Source organism: Accipiter gentilis, chromosome 24, assembly GCF_929443795.1.
Source record: "Accipiter gentilis chromosome 24, bAccGen1.1, whole genome shotgun sequence".
NCBI classification, from domain to species: Eukaryota; Metazoa; Chordata; class Aves; order Accipitriformes; family Accipitridae; genus Astur; species Astur gentilis.
The window spans coordinates 2,708,040-2,729,846 of NC_064903.1; the positions used below are offsets into that span (position 1 = coordinate 2,708,040).

Below are 21,807 nucleotides of genomic sequence, written 5' to 3' on the forward strand. Positions count from 1 at the left end.
TTAGCAGAAAGTGCTGTGCTCTGTCTGGGAGCAGAGTTTTCTGATTAGAAGGCATAAGAAACAGCTTTGATGTGAGCCCTGCTTTGAGTAAGAGGTGGGACAGGAGACCACCAGCGGTTCCATGCAGCTAAAGTCTTTCTGTGATTCCATGAGTCTAAGATGTGGTAAATGCCCACGTGCCTCAAACTTTTCTATCCTGGCTCTGATTCCAGAAATGGAAAATACTTTGCCAGGTGCATGGACTAAGCACACAAAGTAGATTATCCCCTCAGAATTTTTTCCACTCTATACTAAAGATCCCCAAATGCTGGGACTGTGCCACTCCACTGAGAGAGAGAGAAGTCTGCTAACAGTTTTCACTGTTAATTATGGGAAAAGATTCCTATGTTTTGTTGCTTGAGTTCAAACCATTTTCTCATTCAACTTCTTTTTGCAGACTTTCCTTGCAATGATTGCATTGAAAATATAGGGATGACATTTAGAACAAAATCCTTACCCCTACCTGCTACTATGACCAAATACAAATTTCAGATTTTCAAATTTTCAATTTTGTTCAACTCGGGTTGCCTACAGTAACAGATGATGAACAACTGCCAAAACATCAGCATTGTGAATACTATAGGGTTTAACATCTGGGTTAATAGGGGTTACTTTTCAGTGGGATCTCCTTGATTGATTTCAATGGGATATCCCTGACCTACAGATTCTACAAAAAGCAGATACCGCTGCTGGCTTCCTAATGTTTCTTTCAGGTTCCTTTTGGTAAAAGACAAAACTATGTGGTCTTATAGAGGGAAGGAGGATTTGGATGCCCTTTGGTATAGCACGTTAGTGTTCTGTAACATCACTCTGTTGAGCACTAAACCTGGATCAGGTTAGTTTGGCAACTGAGAACTTTATTTAAGATGCTGGAAAGATAATTGGACTCCCAATCTCAGGATCCCTACCCGGGAGCACACAGCTAGAGAAAAAGCTGGTGCATAATCATTTCAAGAGATTCATCTTATTACAAGAAAATCACTTAAAATCATTCATTTCTGGCTCTGAAATCACATATATTTCTCTGCTGGATGCTGCTGGTTTAAAAGTCACATTTCGAGGACTCTGGGAGGTGCTAGTTCTAAGACAAGAGAGTAAAGTTGCTTATCTCTTGCACTCAGGTGTGTAGCAAACTGGTATCCAAGCGCATAACAGTGATTTTGAGCATACAAACAAGAAAATTACTTCCTCTCTTTTCCTCAATTAATTTTTCCCAAGAATTTGTCCCCAGATTGCTTCCCATCATCATTTTAACAACTTTTTCACCTTCACATCTAGACACAATTGAGATTAGCTCAGATAAGGTCTTGGTACAGCTATTTGCTCCCCCCCCCGCCATGTCAGAATGTCAGACTTTTCTTGAGTTACGTAGTTAAAGATGTTAGCATCTGGGTGTGTTCATAAGCGTATGCGTGCATTTACCTCTGGGCCACCAAATACAGCTTGAGGCATTGCCTCAGTTTTTAGAAGAGTCACAGTGTAACCCCCAACACTTTGGACATATTCCAGAATGGATAATTACATTCCCCTTAACGATTTTAACTCGCTCTACAGTGTTATCCTCAACTTCCCATCTAGAGCTGTCACTTAGCAAGACTAATAGCTCTTAAATAGCTGTCCAAATTTATCCCCTTCTGTCCTCAGCACGTACATTTATATTGGCTTTTTCTGTTCCCAAATATAAAATTCTAAGATCCAGTAATCATGAGAAGAAAGATCTTGGTCCTGATTCAGCAGTAATTCAAAAGGCAGTGTCTAATGCTTAAAGTCAGGGGTGGTGCTCTGAACATGTGCTTGTTAATAACCTGTGGCATTAGGCCCACTGCTACAGCAAGAGAAAAAGGAGGAGGAGCAGAATGCTTCTCTGGGTGATTTTATATCCAAGTTAGAGCTATTTTCACATCATAAATAAATCAGAAGAGCACAGCTCTTTCTTTGGTGGACACCAGAGGGAGCTGGGTTTACCGGTCTCCTGTTTTCACCCCTAAATTTCGTTTGTCCCTGTTCTTAGTTAATTTCTGTGTTTGGTGCCTATGAAAAATAGATTCTTTTCCACTTACCCGTTATTCTGCTGAAAATGTTCCTTATTAGAACGTAAAATGCACATGGGATCAAAACCTTTGAAACTCATTTCCCTACAGGATTTAAAGTGCCAAAGCTCAGAAAATCTTAAATAATTCTCTGAAAATACATCCTACACAGCTATAGACACATTCATGGTGCAGCTTTATGAGGAGTAAAGGAATGTCTTGTGTGAGTTTAGTTTAGGATATTAAAAAGAAAGTCCAGAGATGCTTTTGTGCACTTCAAAGCACTCTCTGGAGATAAGGACAAAGGGCCAGAGGGTGTTATAAGTTTTGATTCTCGAAGTCCTTAGAGAGGACGGCAAAGAAAGTGCTATTTGTTCCAAATGTGAGGGCTCAGAGTTCCTCAGGTGAATGGCTGCAGGGGAAGCAAAGTAATCTTTCAAGAACATCTCTGTCTTGGTGGGTTAGACCCTGCTTTCTTGCTAGCAGCCCCAAGGAAGTACTAGAAATAATTAAAGCCATGACCAGTGGATAGTCCTCCATGAGCTTATGATGTTGCATCACGACAGGGACAGGGGAGTGCCATCTGGCTGGCTCCTCATTAAGAAGGCCCTATACAGAAGCAGAGGCTTAGGCTGTTTAAGGAACACAGGTTCTTAAGGATGTTTTTGAGTTCAGCCCCATGAGTAACTGAACCACTTCCTTTTTCTGTGTGATGAAGCCAAGGGCAAGTGTTCCTTCCTTCTTCGTGATTCTCCCTTTCTTTCTGCATTTGCCAAGTGTCTGAGCACAGGCAGCTTCTCCAGAGCTTCCCTACTTACCACACAAGTTCTGGTAAGGCTCTGAGGAATGATTATGGAATCAAAGGGCTTCCAAGCACAATTTATAAGAGTGAGCTGGGGCCCAAATGAGCCACGTCCCTCGCTCCCTTTTCTGGGGTTATATCAAAGCAAAGCAAAACAAAATCCTGCAATATTCTTTATGCCACATTCATATGAATGACCTGCTTTCCATGCAAATGTGGGTGTCCCGTTACCCAAGGGAACCATAACCGAAAAGTGGAAAAGAAAATAGGTGAATGTGGGGCTTCATTTCCAGTGTCTTAGGTTAATGTCCTAGGTCCTCCACTTTAGCTTTTTGCTGATGTTGTCACGCAAAGACCTTCGCAGTCTATCAAAGGGGAAGCCTGTTTTTCATGGGCGAGACAGGAAGAGAAGAAGGGGAAGGTTTAGGAAAGAGGAGGGAAGAGAATTAACTGGGCTGAGGTGATGTGAGATGAGAGACCAAAAACCTAATAAAAGCACTTGTCTGTGAGCTTCACTCATTAGTAGAAACTCCTTTGTTAACTTTTTCTACCATAAAACATATAGTTATCCACTACTTTCAAGCCTCTCTGCTAAGCCTACACTACACTCAAAGCCTTTACTTCGTCTCTTTGTCTGGCAGATTGTGAGCACACTAACTACGGAAAACAGCAGCGCATCAGGAATCTATTACTGTGTGGCTTCAAACAAGATCGGTGAAGAAGAGAGGAGCATTGAGTTCTACGTCTCAGGTAAACAACACAAGAGACACTACACAAAAACTAGATGCTGATGATGTGATTTACCTTAAAGTTCTATATGGCTGGTGAGTGCTCATTAAAACTTCTGGGAACCCTGCATGTCATGTTTTCAGAGCACTCCCAATCACACAGTCCCAGGTTCTTCACCACATGCAAGGCTGGGTCCCGCGTCAGTGCACAGCTGAGTTCGACATGTCCAGCATCAGACCTGATGCCCCTTTTGCCCTTCTCAAGCTGCAGATGCAGGCCCTGAGTCTAGCTACCTGTGTCTTAAAGCAACACTCATGACATTTCAGCGCTGTCCTCATGAAACCTCTAGCAAGAGCCAAGTCCTCTGTAGTCTTCCAAAGGCCTGAAGCCTCTCCCTGACTCAGGAGAATGGTTGGTCTCCAATTAAGTCAGCAGACAGAGCAAAGGTGAGCTAGGCCAATATTCAGACCTAATCCAGGGCTGATAACGCTGGGAGTTGTTGTGACATTGGATCCCTGCCTGAGCAATTAGCCTTTCCAGTGCCCTTTAAGGAGGGAGGAGGTGGAGATGCTATTTCTCCAAAGAACACAAATCCAAACAAATATCTGCTTAACCTTTCAGCACAGAAATTCTTCAGTAGTGAGATCAAGACCTACATAATGCTTTTAGGAAAGATGGGAGTTTAAAAAAAGAGAAGAGTCCAGGGACAGCCTTGTTCAAGTGCTTAACTAGAACAAACTGAACCATTTCTGTGCTCACTTTCTGGATGAGTGGATGTTGGCTGGTAGAATTTGCATCAAAATAACAATTTTTAGAACAAAGAGTGCAGAAGTGTTCTGGAAGGTAAATGTCTGATTCTCACTACTTGGTTTCTTCCCCATGAAGCAAGTTCTAAGGGTGAAGCTCGCTTGTGGCAGTGCTCTGCACTCCTCTGCCTCTCTTGTGTCCTGTGGTGTTTGACTCCATTGCTCTGAAGTAATTTCAGCACATTTCAAATCAGGCTAACCTAAAAGGGGCTCACTAAACGTTGCTACCATTCTTACTACACAGAAGTGCTGTGTAGTGCACAGAAAAATGTCATCCAACAATAATGAAGCTGCTGCCATATGGCAGAAAGATTTGACCTCTATTTACAGCTTCTTTGTACTACCCCAATGCCTTATGGAGACAGAAAGGGGTTCAAGCCTCCAAAAGGTATTTTCCAAAGCCCTAATTTACTTAGGAAAAAGACCTTCAGGGTGCACTTTTGGTAGATACATCTCAGACATAAGATGTCCTCAAGATGTCCAAGGCAGGCTGAAGACCAGCTATTAATTTTACACTTCGCCACTTCCAAGCGTTGAGTCTTCACGTGGGTTTGTTTCTGCTCTGAATTCTGTCAGCTATTATGTTTGGATGGGTTACTCAAAGCTGTATGTTCCCAAGCTATTCACAGGACTTTGTAATACTTGGTGACTAAAACCAATGCTGGAGCAACTAAATAAGCAACCAGCATAAGGTCAGATTCAAAGGGTTAGATCAATCCACACACTTTTCACAACTATGTTTTATTTTAATAATAAAGTTATGTAGGGGGGGTGTCCCCCACAGTGAGCTAATATTTCAGATTTTCTATTTTAAGATCAATCTAGCAATGTTTTGAGACTAATCATGCAATTTTAATTATGAAGGAAATGAATGACTGGACATTGCTGACAGCGGTTATGGTGGAAATGTTTTCACCAAACCACCAGGAGCTGAATAGGGCTTGGCAAGACAGATAAATTCTTGCCTGTGAAGAAAAGACTGTGAGTCTGTGACATTCTGGGGAAGAGGCAGATGCTGAACAAGCATGACTGACTTTTATAAGTGCTGTGTTTAAAAATAGTGGTGTTTATGATTAGAAAGAAATGAAATCTTTCTAAATGTGGCCATCCTGATCCAAATGTAGGTCATGTTGCAGTGGTAAAATAGCAGCAGAGTGACCTGCTGCTGGGTTTCTTTACATGCTGGTCCTCTGCTGAGTAATGCATATTACTGCAGCAAGTGGCCAGGCTGCTCAAAGAGCTTCTTTCTGCTGAAGGTCTGCCTCACAGATGAAAAAAAAAAGCACTGTCTTCTACTGGGTGCACCTGGAGGAGGCTAAGCGACTGCCAGGTTACTCTCACCAGGAGTTGCCTCTTATCTCAGTGTTGGAGGGACATTCGGGGACAGTTTGTGAAGTACCAAACAGGGGAAGTCCAAGAGCATAAGGCTTTAAGCAGGTCTCTTTACAATTGCTACACTGATTAATTTTATGCAGATTGAAGCTAAAAGCTGAGATAAAGGCTGAGTTGGAGTCTGAGAGCGCACAAGTGATGTGTGGGCCTTTAGGACAACGTCTAGCAAATGTTTGTAGCACTTCACAGTGCTCTGTTCCCTGCAAAACAGCTGCTAGTTGTGGGACTCCATAACTAATTCAGCAATTTGTGGATTTTAAAGACCTGATCTCCCATTATCTCCTACCAAAAAACAAGCTGGTGGATCCTGAGCTGCTTTCAAACATTTTGGCTGAATTGAGCTTAATTAATTTCTCCCTGACAAGAAATCTGAAGATGATACAGAGGCTAAACTCTCTTCTTCGCTCAAAAACCTCTTCCACTAGGTCAGGGTTGAAATGTTTTGTCAGGACATGGCAGTGTTACAGAGAAACTTCATCAGGTGTTGTCCAGGCTGCACCTGCTTTCTGGGCACATGCCTTACTTCAATCTGGTGTTTTCATCACCACCACACTAATTTCAGAAAAATGTATTTATCCCAATGGAATAATGTCAACAGCCATTTTGTTCTTCCACTGCAGAGCCCCCCAAAAAACTCCCACGGACACTAGAAATAGCACTGGTATCTATTTTTAAATCATTTTGTTGCCAGCAAAATTCATTTCAGTGAAGGGTCAACAGCATTTGGAGATCATGCTGAAACCAAACCATATAAGGGGTCCAACATGATGAGAAACGTTATCGTTCAGTGACAGCCCTGAAGCCTCTCTGAGCTCCTTCTGCAGATGTCCTGCCTGTCAATGTCCCACTGAATCTCTCCTGAAGTTGTTTACGGCAGCAGAAACTCCCCTAGCAATGCAGTAGCAGTGTTATTCCTCATGCCCTAGCCTAACTCTTTATTCCAGTATTTTTGTTTTGTGTAAATCCTTTTTACTGTTTCTTGCGGTTACAAAACCTGTCTCCTGCCTATCTTGCCTACCACAGTTTTGACATCAGTGTTCCCATTTAAGTCAGATGACTTTTTTGCCATAGGCAGAGGTAATGTGGGCGAGCCATGAGATGCTCAGAACTGCCTCATGTCATTGCCTACCACTGGTTACGCACCAAAGGACACTCAAGGCAGACTGCAACCTTCCTAGTGCAGTGAAAAACTGACCTGATGCCTCCTGGCGGCATTCTCCACCATGAACAATTATTATTTACCTTCTAATCTCTGGTCTGCACCTTGGAAAGGGCAACTATATATTACTGTAGGTCCACATTAAATCAAATTCTAGCCTTTCTATGATTGTACTACGTACAACAAAATGGGATCCCACCCATATGAAACCTCTGAATGTTCTTAGAATATAAATGAATTATGATAAGAATAACAAATAATAACAAAAGCCCCTTTTCAAGTGCTTATCTGATTGCAAAAACAACTCAGAAAAATGGAGTTAAAGATTTCTACCAGAAAGAAAATGTTATATTTCAAACATGAGATAAAAATTTGCTATCATATACTAGAACAATGTATGAACTGGGCTGTTGTACAACTGCTTGCCACTCTCAATTTGCTTATTCCTGACATGTTTACAGGATTTATGAAAAGCTCTGCACTGTTTCAGATGGTAGGGCTCACCCTTTCTTTTTCTCACTCTCCCTACATGCATATGCTTGATAGCAACCCCCCCCCCCCCAGCCTGACAGGCATGGGGATGGAATTTGGGAAAGAGCAGAAGTTTTGAATTACACAGATTATTGTGCAAAGCACAGGAAATTAAAACCAATTAATTCCTTGTAAATACAAATGGAGCCAGACTTTCTTTTGATTTATGCTGACTTTTTACCTTCCCCCAATGGCTCATTTCCCTATTTTGCCATGGAATCCTGCACAGTCAAGAGTGAAATTCGCGGCTACTACACTGTAATACAATACAAAAGACAAATGTTTGGTGACTGCTGATAAAAGGGAAAAGGCCCCATGGTGCATTCTTTTAGCCAACTTATTAGGAGTCTTATAAAACACTGTATCTGTTCAGAGAGAAGTTAATCACTGCTCGGGTTCAAGACTGTGTAAGCAAAGTAGTCTAAGAGATGAACTGACTTATAATGTGCTCTCAAAGCTGCAGTTACTCCCCAGATAATCCAGGTAGGAGGAGAAAAGAGAGAGGAGAGCAAGAAAGACTTTTTTTTTCCTCTCTTTCCTTGCACTGTAATGAAAATCAATGAATATTCTATTGGAGCTGAAAGAGCTTCTTGAAAGGCTAACAAGATGGAAGAGAATAGCACAGGTTCCAGCTAAAAATATTCAAAATGCTAAATAAAAAATGTCAGTAGAAGAAATGATAAGAAAAACAAGCCAGGCCTCTGCTCCCAGAATGTTAAGTTGGTAGAAAAAACCCTGCACTGGTGAAATCCAGCAGTAAGGTGAAACTATCAAGCTTCCTTCATGATTTAGGGCTTAGAAATTAACACATCAAATTAATGGGGAATTTGCACCAAAATGTCAGAGATCTCTGGGTGCTCCAGCCCATCCTGTCACTGCCACACACAAGCCAATGCCTCATCCCAAGAGATGCAGTATTTCCCTTGGCGTGGGCTTTCTCCCACAGCCATTCAGGGAAACTCACCCTGCAAAACAAATGGGGCTGCAAGTTGTAAGAAGAAATTCTCCTGAAGAAAAGGCTTCCTCAGAGGCAGAAGCAAGGGCAAATGGGGCTGCCAGCCTAACTGCTTAAGGCCAAGGTTTAGCTTGCCCTGCAGATCTGCAGGTTAAGCCACGACAAGGGGTTCACTGTGTTTTACCCCAGGTAACATGATCAAACTCCTACCTCATCACTCTACCTGGAATCCCTTTATACTTTCACTGAGACCCAGCACTTAGGATCATGGGGATAATTCAGGCTGGAGGGGATCTCAGGAGGTCTCCCAGACCATTGAGCTTACTAAAGCACTGAGTCTAACCAAAGATCCCTCTACCTTAGTACTGTAACTCTTGCTGGAGCAAATAGCAAATGCTTAGAAGAGAAAATAAGAAACAGGCAATTTAAGAGGGCACTTTTTCCCTATTTCGGTTTGAGAGATTCAGGAGAGATGCTGAGATGCTGCTCATGCCACAGCCTGGTGTTTTCACTGGACTTTAATTCTTCCTCTTTAGAGAAGTTCTGCTGGCCTCAGACTTTTCACCCTTTTTGACAAGCATCATCTTGACATGTTAGAACCACAGGACATCAGATGTGAAGAATGGATGTATTACACAAGTCAGTTTGAGCGTGCAGCTAGCACCAAGCAAGAAAGAGAGCAACTGAGCCTAACAAAACACTGCATAAAGTAAACTGAAATTTCATGAAAAGGAAAGAAAAGAAAAATAACAATTGCCACAGCTGTGGCCTGAGGGGTGTCTTCTCTTTTTGGATCTTTTGTAAAACATTTTTGGTGCCAGTCTTTAAAAACCATGAAGCAAAGCTTATTGGTTCTATTCCAGATGACTTGTGAAGAAGAGAGACTTTTAATCATATCTGAAAGCTCCTTCAGGGGTCTGTATTTTATATAATATATGGTTTATTATAAGGCAGATTGGTTATTTCAACAGCCTCGCTATTTATGTTCAACTATAGCTTCAGCAGAACTTTTTGCAAGAGTCGGAGGTGTGACCCCTTGGCCAAATTCCAGCTCCCAAGTGGAATTTGTCAGATTGCAAGTGCAATGTGTACTTGCTCCCCTTTAACTTCTGTCCTTCTCAAAGTACCATCCATTTCATCCTAGCTCAAGAAAGCATCTTGCTAACAGCTTGGTACTGAAGCAACAATCTATCAGATTTATTGCAAACAGTGTTCATGTTCAGAAGGTAATCCAGAGCAAGTCCTCCTAAAGTGTCCCACCCCTGTACTACACCTGGTAAAATTTATACGGGGTTCCTCATAACTCTCAGCTGCTTTAAAATCCTGACCTAACAGACAGAAGCATAATTCCAGGTCACTGTGGTTATCAATGCACTTTCATTCAAGTCTGCTGGGTGGATAGATCACTGAAACTAACAGAATAAAAAGGGAAAAGAGTATCTTCCAGACACAATTTAATTGTAGGTCTCTGGCAGCTAATGCAGTAATAGGAATGTGTCTATCGGCCAGACTCTGGTATTCTACTCAGAAACATGTTTTCTTGCCTTCAAATGGATTCAGTTTGCCACTTCAGGAAAACTGATATTTTTTTCTGGAGTGAAAAGTTACTAAAAATAGAACAAGAAACAACTTACTCTCTTGTGGATAGATTGGACTCATGCCTCAAAGTATTTCTCTGCTAAATATAAAGGCCTCAAGGACTTATACATCATTAGATCAGTTAATCCATTCAGTGACCAAGTAAACATCTGCCAAGGCACACGTGATGAAAATAAATATCGGCATAGCTGAAATAAGAGAGAATTGGGAAGATTGTTCAGTGGCGAAGAAAGAGAGTGTTACTTCTGAGAAATGGGAATAGGTTTCTTTATTCTTAGGCAATTATGCTTTCAAGCACTGATTGCAGATAGAAAGAGAAGAGCTCGCGAACACATTTGTCTACCTGGATGGCACAGTCTCTCTTGATTAAACTCTCTCTAGTCCGTTAACTGCTTCCATATATAAACTTTCAATTCATTACTTGAAAATGTAATGATTAGAATGCTGGGGGCCAAATTACCACAGGTCAGCACTGAGACAGGAGAGGTACATTCATTTACCTAATTCACAAGCACCAGTGCCTGTTTGCACATGCAAATGCGGGTCTCATTAAAATCGGCTCATTCCATTATGGTTGGTCTTTGAAATTTGACCATCAAGTTACAAACGGGCAGCCAAAGATCTCAGTTGTGACTTAATTGCAAACATGTTTTCTCTTCCTCCTAGACGTGCCATCTGGGTTGCAAACAGACCCACAAGTCACAACCATCGTGGGGAATGATGTCCGGCTGACCTGCCGGGCCTCCAAGTACATCTACAGTCACCTGGCCTGGTACTACCCCTCCTCAGAGGCGGCTCTCAGTGACTCAGTGATCAAGACAACTGACAACTATTCCATTTCTTTGACCTTGGTCATTACTAACATCACAAAGGAACAGAGCGGTCTCTACAAGTGCAGAGCCCAGAACCAGCACAACAGCACCGACACACTAGAACAGCACACTCAGCTCCTCGTCAGAGGTAGGTCCTGCCAACGGAAAATGGCAGTGGGACATGCTATCGTTCTGCTGCCAGGGCAGAAACATTGTGCATCTGCTGCTCCCTTTGAAGCCTTTCAAAGAGGAAGGTGCCCAGCATTTCTTAGGGACTGTCCTAATATAGACTTTGTGCTCTGGTTTGGGGTTTTTTTGATTACTGTATGTGGATTGACACGTAGCCATACATATTACTCATCGAGCCACTGCTGGTTTTGTATAAAATATTTGCCTTACACATAAAGGTGATTTCAGCTGCATTTTATCTTCCTAACTCCATGCTGGGTACAGATATAGTGTTGACTGAGGAGAAAAGGCATTGCCCACCATGTGACTAACAGCACAACCCTGTCATTTGGGACTGTCAGCCCAGATCTGTATGACTTTGGTAGAAGACTCCACCCACTTACAGCTGTCAGGATGATACTAATACATAAGTAGATTTGGACCCAGTAGATGCAATCACAAATGTCACTGGTCAAGCGTATATATCAAGTGACATGTACCATTTATTCTGGGTAAGTGGGATACACTTCATTGTAATAACAGTATTTTCTTACTTATACCCAACCCCCCAACTCTTCTATTTTCATAAAAATAGTAACACTACAGATCCTGAAGCCTGGCTTCTTTGGCTATGTGAATATAAAGGGCAGGACACTTCTTCCAGTAGAAACTCACTGAAAATTAGTGAAGTTTCTTCTGCTTCATAGTGAAGAAAGTGAGTGATTGGCTCTAAGCCTTCTCCGAAGAAAAAGTGCTGCTGGGATGCGTGAATTTATTCTGTATCTTCCAATGGTGAAGAAAAACCCAAAGCACAGAAACGGAGTAGAATTGAAATAAACAGCAGCAAGCCAGGGTGCAGAAGACAGAGTTCTTCAGAAGCCGAATTAGACAGTGATTTTCAAATTGGCTTCTCTGCTTACATTAATGGCTAATGAGACATCGAAGGGACAGCTCTGCTGCCATAAGCACTTGTCACTTAGGTGAAAAACAGGCCATGCAGTGCTGGCTTCATCCTTGTTTAAGTGAACGAGCACATTTCCTCTGCAGTCTCCTACCCCGTGCAGCCAACATCATTCTCACAGTCCCTTCCCCCTCCATGCAGGCACACACACAAGCAGAAAATGCTCACCCACACCACAGCTGTGGCTAGCACAGCTCAGATACCTGAGTGGGAGGTGATTTATTTTAAGAAATGGCATAAGCACCTGCTTCTTCCTGAAGTGCGGAGGAAGGGAAGGAATCTCACCCTGGTATTACAGAGTGCTAGTGGTTTGGCGTGTCCCCACAGCCGGTACCGGAGCCACCTGTCAGCATCATCTGCCATGGAGGCACTGCGCTTTCTCTGCACTCTGCATTCAGGCAATTCACTTTTCTCTCCCCTGGCAGATATTTTTATTCATTTAGTCAAATTTCCACCTACACAGACACCTACACATGATGGCTATGGGAAAAACACAGCTAAACTGGGAATACATCCATTGGAGAACTGGAACCTTGATCATATTCTTCTGAGAATTACTAGGCTCTGTTATTTGTCTGGCACGTGTCAGAGAGGCAATTCTTCTGGAGAACATGCATGGAAATGCTCCTCCAAACCAGCCCTCCTCCCCCTATACAAACAAGGTCTTTTAAACGTACTAACACCCATCAGCTCCTGTCCTTGTTGCAGATTTTATGTATTTTTTATGCTGTGCTTGTGGTTTTATACATTGCTTTCCTGTACCTTTCATAAACGAACATAAAGTGGAGGTTAACGTGCTTTGTAGTAAGCAGATAACTGCACTCATGATGGAGGACACAGAATCCTTAGAACTGTTTCCTCTTTGCCTCTTCCTTTCTTTTTTTTATATTCACTCTGCATTCGCTCTACCCACTCACTGTCCTCTGTTTTCTTCGGAGGATGAGAAACCCAAGGAGGTTCGAGCTGAATCTGAATCTAAGCTTAGTCAGTTTGAAAATAAGCCAAATAAACTCACCCACTCCTCCTATAATCTTCAGGGGGATTTTTGCTACCACTCATCAACCAAATCTTTGCCACTTCCAGCCCAGAGAGGCCATGCAGGTGGCCAAAGGCGAGAAGATGGCAGAACTGAGGGAAGCGCCTTCTGAAATCTTACTGTGTACTGTTTTCCTTCATGACTGTAGCAAAGGCAGCACCGTATGTGATACAAAACCTCACAGATCTGGAGGTTAACATCAGCGGCAAGATCATTCTGGAGTGCAGAGTCAGTGGAACGCCAGAACCTCAAATTACGTGGAGGAAGAACGGCTACCCCATTTCAGCAGCATCAGGTGAGTGTACTTGCTTCCTGAGCATGCTGCGGTGTTGTATGTAACACAGGTTAATGGACTTGCAGGTTCACCACAAACATAGGACCTACAACTCCACGGCTACTGCAAGCATGGCTGAGTCAGGATGATATACACAACTTCAGGAAACGCACTCACAAATCCAAATATATCAGACCACTGCAGTAGTCTCCAACTTGAGCTCTGAGGTCAAAGCTGCCAACCGGTTGCAACCCAATGCCTGCTTATGCAGCTTGCCTTCTGCATGTGGCAGTGTTCGTGTCTGCAGAGTCAGCCAGATAGTCTGCATACATTAGCATAGCATTAGTAAATCAAGGAGTACAGCATGCTGCTGTTCAGTCGGCTTGTGTGAGACAACAGTTTGTCTACAAAACGGAGACAGAGTGTATCTGCTTGTCAGGTGGGTCTGAAAACACAAGCCTGAACTGTCAGATACCCTTGGGGCCTGATCAGAATATGTTGCAGCAAATTGTGGGCAGTCACCTAACAGTGAGGTCCAGGGCACACCATGGCATATTACGCATCCTTTCTTTACCTCCCACAACTTAGTAATGAGAATGTACTCTCAGCTCAACTGGTATAGAGCAGTACGGGTGCAGTGCTACCATGGGCAGGGAGCATGGGCTCCCTTATCTGAGCCTGGAATTCCTTCTCAGCTCCCTGTCGTGAGATCTCCTGTAAATCATGAAGAATCTCATGTCAGTAGCTGGTCCTGTGACTTTAATTTTGCATCTTGGACTAGGTAGGAAATCCAGGATCATCCATAATTCAGATCAGACCGTTCTGAGAGAAACTCTTTATAGCTACTGAAATTTTATAAATAATTCTAGAGGGACAAGCACGTAACTCATCCAACCAGTGGAAACATAAATAAACTATTTGGAAAAAGCACCTCAGGGTAAATATTTCAGCACAGTGCATGGCAAGTTATGTGCAGCACTCTTGTTAACAACAGGATTCATAGGCACAACACCCAGAAACTCAAAATGTCCTTCCCTTTTGGATTCAAAGTCTGACCTGTTTCCCTATTTCTGCCCCAAATACATCCTTAGTGAAGCAGATGAGCTCGCAGTTTTGTGCCAAAAATCAGAAAAAATTAAATGTGGAAAATTAATCAGGAAAATTAAATGTAGAAAAGACTCACATAGGTCATATCTAGTCAACCTACCTCTTCCCACTCCACCTCTAGCCCCCAGCTGCCTGTGAATCCAGGATTGCTCCACGCAGTGATTTTTCCAGGGATGTGCATAACCTGATTTCCATGTTCCACATGTTAGAACTCCCATCACTTCCCACAGCCTCCGAGACATTGGCTTTCTCCAATAATTTCCCTGAGTTCCCTTTTTTCCCAATGTATCTCATTGCTATCAGAAAACCTATCTTCCCATCACTTCACTAAGTTTCATAGAAGTTTTCTCGGGCTCTGTCTGCTCATAATAAATTAACAGCCACATTTGCTGTTGGTTAAATGAACCCCAAGCAATTTACACAGGTATTGAGGAGAAAAAAAATGTCAGGGAAAGGTTGTTGCCAGACCACAATAAGGAGCATAGTATTAAAATGCCTCCTAACAACAGTGCATACCAGGCCCGCGTGAATAGGAGCTGACTTTCAGTTCTCTTGACTCATAAAAGCATTTGTAGGCAGGTAGGTTATTGTGATAATATCAACCAAAATCCCTTACAACAGGAATTTCCATGGAAAATAATACCCTGGTCATCGAGCGAGTGAAAAAGGATGATGAAGGGCTCTATGAATGCAAAGCATCTAACGACATGGGCCAAGACAGCACATCAGCCTTCATTAAAATACAAGGTGAGGTCCAAGCTAAAGCGAAATGCATATATTGTGTTGGACTGAGGAGAACTATTGTTCAGTCATGGACTTTGGCTACATTTAAAATTTGGTTGTACATTTAACCTACAGGTTCTGAGGAGAAATCCAACATTGAAGTTATCATTTTGGTCTGCACTGGTCTAGCCGCTACCCTCTTCTGGCTTCTTCTGACCCTATTCATTCGGAAACTGAGAAAAGTAAGAGAGGTTCCCTATTGCACAAAGGGTCTGGGATTGGGCCCAGTTTATGCGTAGTATCAGAGTTTAGGGCAGAATGTTTGGGACAGATGGTAGAAGAACTGTGCAAAACGTCCCTATAAAATTTCAGTCCAAGATTTCTGCTGATAGTCCTTTGACTTTTCAGGAGAACACTTGACTTGTGAGATTTCTACCCACTTCCATGGTACCATAAAATCAGGCTCCTCCCTCTTCATGAATCAAACTGGCTTGCAAGATTAGGAAACCAAAAAAAATCCTAAATTCCCTAAAATGAGGGCTTGATTTCAGCACTTGTCCTGTAAGATTTCTCTGGAATGTAGGTATTAAAGGGGTCCCTGTTTTAAGAAAGATCCTAGGATGTTTGCTCTAGAAATGAGCTCAGACAACACAGCTTATTTTGTCTCCAAGACCTGCTATTCTTTTACCTCCCTTTTGTGACTCAAAAAAGTAAAGTTTCAGTAAAGATCCAAGGAAGTGAGGTCTGTTTTTCCTAAACCAAACAGCAAACAGAAAGGCAACCACAGCTCTCTGCTCTGAAGCTCACCAAACTACAGTCCCAGTGTTGATCCCCAATACTTGAGTAAAACTTCCCCTCCTATTGCAAATACAGTGATTAAATTAATGTTTTCCTCCCTGACCTCCATTTAACAGTTGTGGACAACAGTGAATTTCCTATTACATTTTACACCCGTGCAAGCCTGCTCACAGGACCCACCAAATCACAATTTCTCACTTAGCAGCATTAGAAATAGCAGTTTTCACCAGCTTTCAATCAATTTTAAATTGTAATAAGCAATAGCCATGAAGTGGATAACTATGGAGAATCAAGACTGCAAAACAAAGCACTATGAAAATGCCAAAATGCTCTGCAGTGCACCAGGAAATGCAACTCATGGAGTTCCCATAGAAAAGTACTGATTTCCTTTAACAGATACAGGTAGAAGACAGTGATAGATTTTGTGTCCTCAGAGTGTTTACCAACATTAATCAGTGACTCTTGCCAACACCTATGAGTGGCAGGCATACGTAAACATTTATTTCTCAGCTATAAAAAAACCAAGAGAGGCAGGAAGCTGAAGTGATGCACTCATGGTTCCAAATAAAATTCACAGCTAAGTCTGGAATTCAGGGAACTCCCCAGACAGCACTCAGTCTTGTAGACGACAGCTCGCTCTCTCCCATTAGAATTGCAGGGTAAATACTGTGAATAATTTCTCCACACCCTGTTTTTAGCCTGATGCCACAGATATTAAAACAGGATACCTGTCAATTATAATGGATCCAGAGGAGATGCCTCTTGACGAGCAGTGTGACCGTCTTCCCTATGACAGCAGTAAATGGGAGTTTCCAAGAGACAGACTGCGGCTGGGTGAGTGGTTTGGGTATTACCGCTGTAAAGAATGATTTCTAATGCTCCTTGGTTTCAATGGATATGTTGTATAACCCAAGATGCAGCCTATCGTTTAGTGCCAGTGCACTGACATCCTTGGGGAGAACTGGCAGTGAGTCACAGAATTCAGGATCATCTTTAATGGGGGGTGAAACAAAGGATTTGGTAAGAAAAACAAAGATGTTGTCTCTCTCAAAATAGCTACCACCTCTTTTTCTTTCTTGGGGAAGTGAAGCCAAACTCTTGACAGGGAAGAAAGGTACCTCCAGGTACTGTCCCTGCCAAAAGTATGGTTTCACACCCATAGAGGAAAAGGGAAAGAGAAATAACTCTGAAAGGTGACAATCTTTCAGTGAATTTTATTTTGAAGAAATTTATCAATTCATCAAATAATAAATTCTTTATTAATCATTTGAACTTGGCGTTGAGGTGTAAAGAGCTATCATGAAAAAATGAACCAAATTTCATTCAACAGCTCAGCCCACTGGATGATGGAGCAAGAAAATGTAAAAAGCAGGTTGTGTTTGTATAGAGAAACAGTAAGATCTGTGTGCAATGATGAGTGCAGGGAATGTATCCGTATTTGTATGTGCTCTTGGTGCTTTAGCTGGAAAACATAGAAGGAGAAAGACAGACAAAAATAACAAAAAATAAGATGATGGGGGGACATAGGGTCAAACTAGCAGAACCAAAAAGCCAGACCATGATGCCCAGTGTACTCTGCTGCCTTGTGAATCAGAGCTCTCAGAGCACGCTAGGTAACATAGGCATGAATATTCAAATGAAAGGGAAAATAAAGCAAGATTATCATCCTAAATTCCATTTAGTATAGCTTTTACTTCAAATAAATGTCAATAACTGAAGGGTTAAAGGGTTCTGACTGCCTGAGTGCCTTAGCTGGCTATCTCCATGACTGTGATTCATGAGAGATCAGGGTTCCACAATTCTACGTTTAACCCAAACTCTGACTTTCCTGGGATTCAGGACAACTATACGTAATGTTTTCACCCTTAAGCCCTACATATGTATTCAGCCTTGCCTTCAGCTGAATGCAGATTTATTTATTCTACTCTGTTCTATCACATACTGTATTGCATTAAAGTCATATGGATATAAATCACACCGTTTATATCCATATGCTGCAAATATGTGATACAGGCTTCTATTGACTATCGGTCTACGTCTACGTTGTGCCTGGGCACTGGAGTCTTGTATTTCTTGCATAGCTGAGAATGCATGTTTCCCTCTTATCTGATGCAGACTGTCATAAGTCCCCTTTGGCTCATTCTTGACTCTTGCTTCTCTAGGTAAAACACTGGGTCATGGTGCTTTTGGGAAGGTGGTGGAGGCGTCTGCTTTTGGCATTGATAAATCTTCAACCTGCAAAACAGTTGCCGTAAAAATGCTTAAAGGTACATATCCCTCTGAGATTCTCACAAGACTCCTCAGGGAACCTGTGGGCAATGAGGTTTCCAGTTCTCAGCTCCATACCAGTCCCAAGTTCATTGTCTTCAGAAGGGAGTGGGTTTGTCATATGGGAGCAATTAGTCATTATACAGTGGATGTTAACGTGTAGGAAATGACAAGAGGGCTCCATGCAGTGCTGCTGATTAAGTCTTGTATTCCTAGAGGAGAAAAACAGCAGCTTCCAGGTCTGTGGGGTTAGGAGGGAAGCAGATTACAGAATGTAATTACATTAGATAGTCTGAAATTGGATCTAAGCCTTCGATCACAGCCCTTCCAGATGTAGAACAGTTCAAGGGGTTGAAAAAAAAGCAATGCCAAGGGAGTGAATTAGAGACAACTTGCTTGCAATTATTGAAATTAAGGAAAGCTTTTACCGTTCAGTGGTGGGGAAAGGGGGAACTTGGAGACTATTCTTTCATATTATATTTACATACAAAGCCTCTGCAGACAGCTTATGAATAAATGCATCAGCCAATACATTGACTACTTGGGTTGGAGGTTTTTAACTGTTCACCTAGGATTTTTTCAAAGGTACAATCGATGCTCACTTGATGGCTTTTCATAGCCCACATTGCTCTGCATTGCTGCTGCATGACTGTATTAACCCCTGCAAGGCCATGATTCAGGAACTTCTATCATGGTATTTGGCTTCTGTTGCTAGCTGCCTCTCCTGATGCTCTGCTACTTCCCATCTCTCTGAAATGTTTCAAAAACATCTGTTTATCACCTGTTTGGACCTCCTCCAAATCCGGTCTCCCTTCTCTGCATTAGTCCGTAGATCTTCAGATCATCTTCTCTCCTGCTGTTGTTTCTTCAGTTCCATGCCCATCTCCAGATCCCTAAATATCCTAGAAGCCCAATCCAGACACACTCCCTTCTCCAGCCAAAACTTACTGCCCCGGATAGCTCTGGGCTTTCATCCACTTCCACGCTGTGCTTCCCAACTGATACTCATGTCAACTCTATCCTGCCTGCACATATTCAGCAAACTATTTGACAGTTTCTCCATCATTTTATACCTTCCTCCCCAAGTGGAGGCAGCAGCCTCCTGCTCTAACCTGTCCCTCCCCAACTAACATGCCCATAATTCATCACTTTCCTGAATAAAGCGGATTCTCTAGTGTGAGTCAATCCATTTGGGGGAGGTGGGGGGGGGGGGGGGAAGGCTCTGGAGATGTCAGCATTTCTGTAATTCTAGCATTATCTGTCATTTCCATGAAGTAGGCTGCTATCAGTTCTGGGTTGAAGGCTATAACTTTAATGTGCAAGATCATCTGAAACACTTCTCGCTCATGCCAGGGTAAATCAGGAGTAAAACCACCCATGTACACATCCATCTACAAACACTGTTGACTGAAGAAATCTTGGGCTTGGAATAGCTCCTTCTTTATGACACAATTTGGTGAAAGATTTGTTTACGGAGAATTCTACAAACAGATAAAGAGGTTACATTTGTGACACCAAGTGATCTGTTATATAACTCTTTCTTCATATTTAAATCTTACATGATGCAAAGGCAAAAAACAGAGGAAACAGGACACAACTCCTTTTGTTAAAATACATCATGAAAGTTTTGGAAAGAAGGCAGAGGAAACAAGCCAGCATCTGAACAACATTCTGGTCTGAGAGTGCCTTCCTTAACTTTGGCAGCAAAAGAGAATGAAACTACAGTATAACTGGCTAGCCAGTGCTTCATCAGGTGTCACATTCATGGTTCACACACAAATATGGCCCTCTCTGCTTTGCTGGAAAATATATTTCTTGGGTGAATGAGATCTCACAGGGCTGAGATTTAGTAATGCTGTATATTCTCCAGTACATTTTGGGACCCACCTCAGAGATGTGTTGGATTCCTCCATCACCTGCAGTGGAAAGTTGCTCAGTACTGTGGAAAAATATATTCTGAGGTATTGTAAAGAAGTACTACTAAACTGCACATCACCATTATAGATGGAGAAACACATTCTTCTGTGTGCTATTGTTGCTTGGAGTGGTTGGTTGTTCTTTTGCTAAGGTTGCAAAATTCAGTCCTTGCAAAGGCTCTCTGGAATCTGATTTGGGAGAAGGGTTCTCCTATGGGACAGTAACCCTCCATAACCCATGCTAGAGAAAGGAAGAGTCACCCAAAAGATAAAGTGTTACTCCACTTCATAAAGGTCAACAGACAATGAAACGGATGAATTATTATCTGTTTAAGAGTCTGAAAAGCAAAGATACTGCAAGTAACCTGGGTGGGTTTTGTTTCCAAGTATAAACAGGATCTTGCTGTGTCCTGTTAAAAATATCCTGTTGTGTAAAGATCATTTTTTTCCTGTTTATCTTAAGCAGAATGTGCAACTACTAATGAATGCAAGGCTTTAATGTCTGAACTGAAGATCCTCATCCATATAGGACATCACCTGAATGTAGTCAACCTGCTGGGAGCCTGCACCAAAGCTGGAGGTGAGAAGTCCTCAGTAAATAAGAAGCAAAGAAGAAACACTTTTCAGATACAAAGGTGTTTGGATGTATCTGTGGTGGAGTCCAAGTCTCATGTGCATGCAATTAATGCAAGCACAACCATTTCTACCTCTCTGCTCATAGGACAGCTCCTGCTACTGCAGAATACAGCCACATCTCATCAATGGTTTCTGAAGGTCTTCTCCCAGCCAGCGGTGTCACTTCTCTATTTTCTTTTTTCTCTGTCCTTTGTAAGCTTGTTTACAAAAGGCATTATGGACTGAAGGGAGGCAGGATCCTTAATTGCAATTAGGGGCCCAATTCTTCCACATAGGCACTACTGATCATTCCAAAGGTTCTTCTCCCTCTTCTTCCCTGCCTTATCAGAAGGATGCACCAGGCTGACCCCTTAGCTACTTGAGGCCCCCTCCTTTCCCAAGGACTTCACTCTTGCCGGGCAAATGCAGGCATTTCTTGCATAGTATACAGGAAGCCCAAGGCAGTCCAAAGCTGAATGGAGCAACAACATGGACTTCCAAGGGACTGAGCTGACACAATTGGCTGTACATCACTCAAAGGTTCTGTTGCAAAGTTCAGACTTAAACAAAGGACTCCATAAATCTTAGACCTTTGTCACTAAAACATCCCTTCCCATCCCATACTGCCATACAAAGCACCCTTGCCTCTTACTGTACTGTGCTTTAATTTCAGGATAACTCTCAGAGATGCCTCTTTACTGCTTACAATGAACCTTCAAAACAATTCCCAAAGATCAGATTTAGGAGAACCAAGGGCAAAAAAAACCAGACTAAAATAAATGAAGGGGAAAGAGTGAGAGAGATGGTGCACACATCTGTTGTCATCTGAGACTCCAAAGCTATCATTTTTCCAAAGAACATGTAGTTGCCCAGTCACGGGGGGGGAAGAAAACTTCAGTGACGTAGATTTGGTAAGAGGCCAGGAAAGAAATCTTACCTCCAGCACGATATTCCCAATTTCTCAAGAAGCAGTCAGCAACCAGCAACTACAGATACTGCTGTAATCTGGGAGCCATCAGTGGGGAACTTGCAGGAATTATTGTAGCACTGCAGACCCCAAAAGCTTGTATGGGAGGATGGCCAGCTT

At 42.4% G+C, this 21,807-nt stretch overlaps 1 protein-coding gene across 2 annotated transcripts in view; it reads left to right on the forward strand.

The window, feature by feature from the left end:
- Positions 1 to 21,807, forward strand: part of LOC126050133 (vascular endothelial growth factor receptor kdr-like) — a 140,351-nt gene that overhangs the window by 86,438 nt on the left and 32,106 nt on the right. Inside the window, exons 12-19 of one of the 2 annotated variants that reach the window (XM_049827624.1) lie at positions 3,513 to 3,621; positions 10,709 to 11,002; positions 13,168 to 13,314; positions 15,022 to 15,147; positions 15,259 to 15,365; positions 16,620 to 16,755; positions 18,084 to 18,188; positions 20,572 to 20,685. In XM_049827624.1, the coding sequence (XP_049683581.1) occupies positions 3,513 to 3,621; positions 10,709 to 11,002; positions 13,168 to 13,314; positions 15,022 to 15,147; positions 15,259 to 15,365; positions 16,620 to 16,755; positions 18,084 to 18,188; positions 20,572 to 20,685 (1,138 nt within the window). The remainder of the gene's footprint in view (positions 1 to 3,512; positions 3,622 to 10,708; positions 11,003 to 13,167; positions 13,315 to 15,021; positions 15,148 to 15,258; positions 15,366 to 16,619; positions 16,756 to 18,083; positions 18,189 to 20,571; positions 20,686 to 21,807) is intronic. The other variant, XM_049827625.1, reaches the window with a different exon arrangement.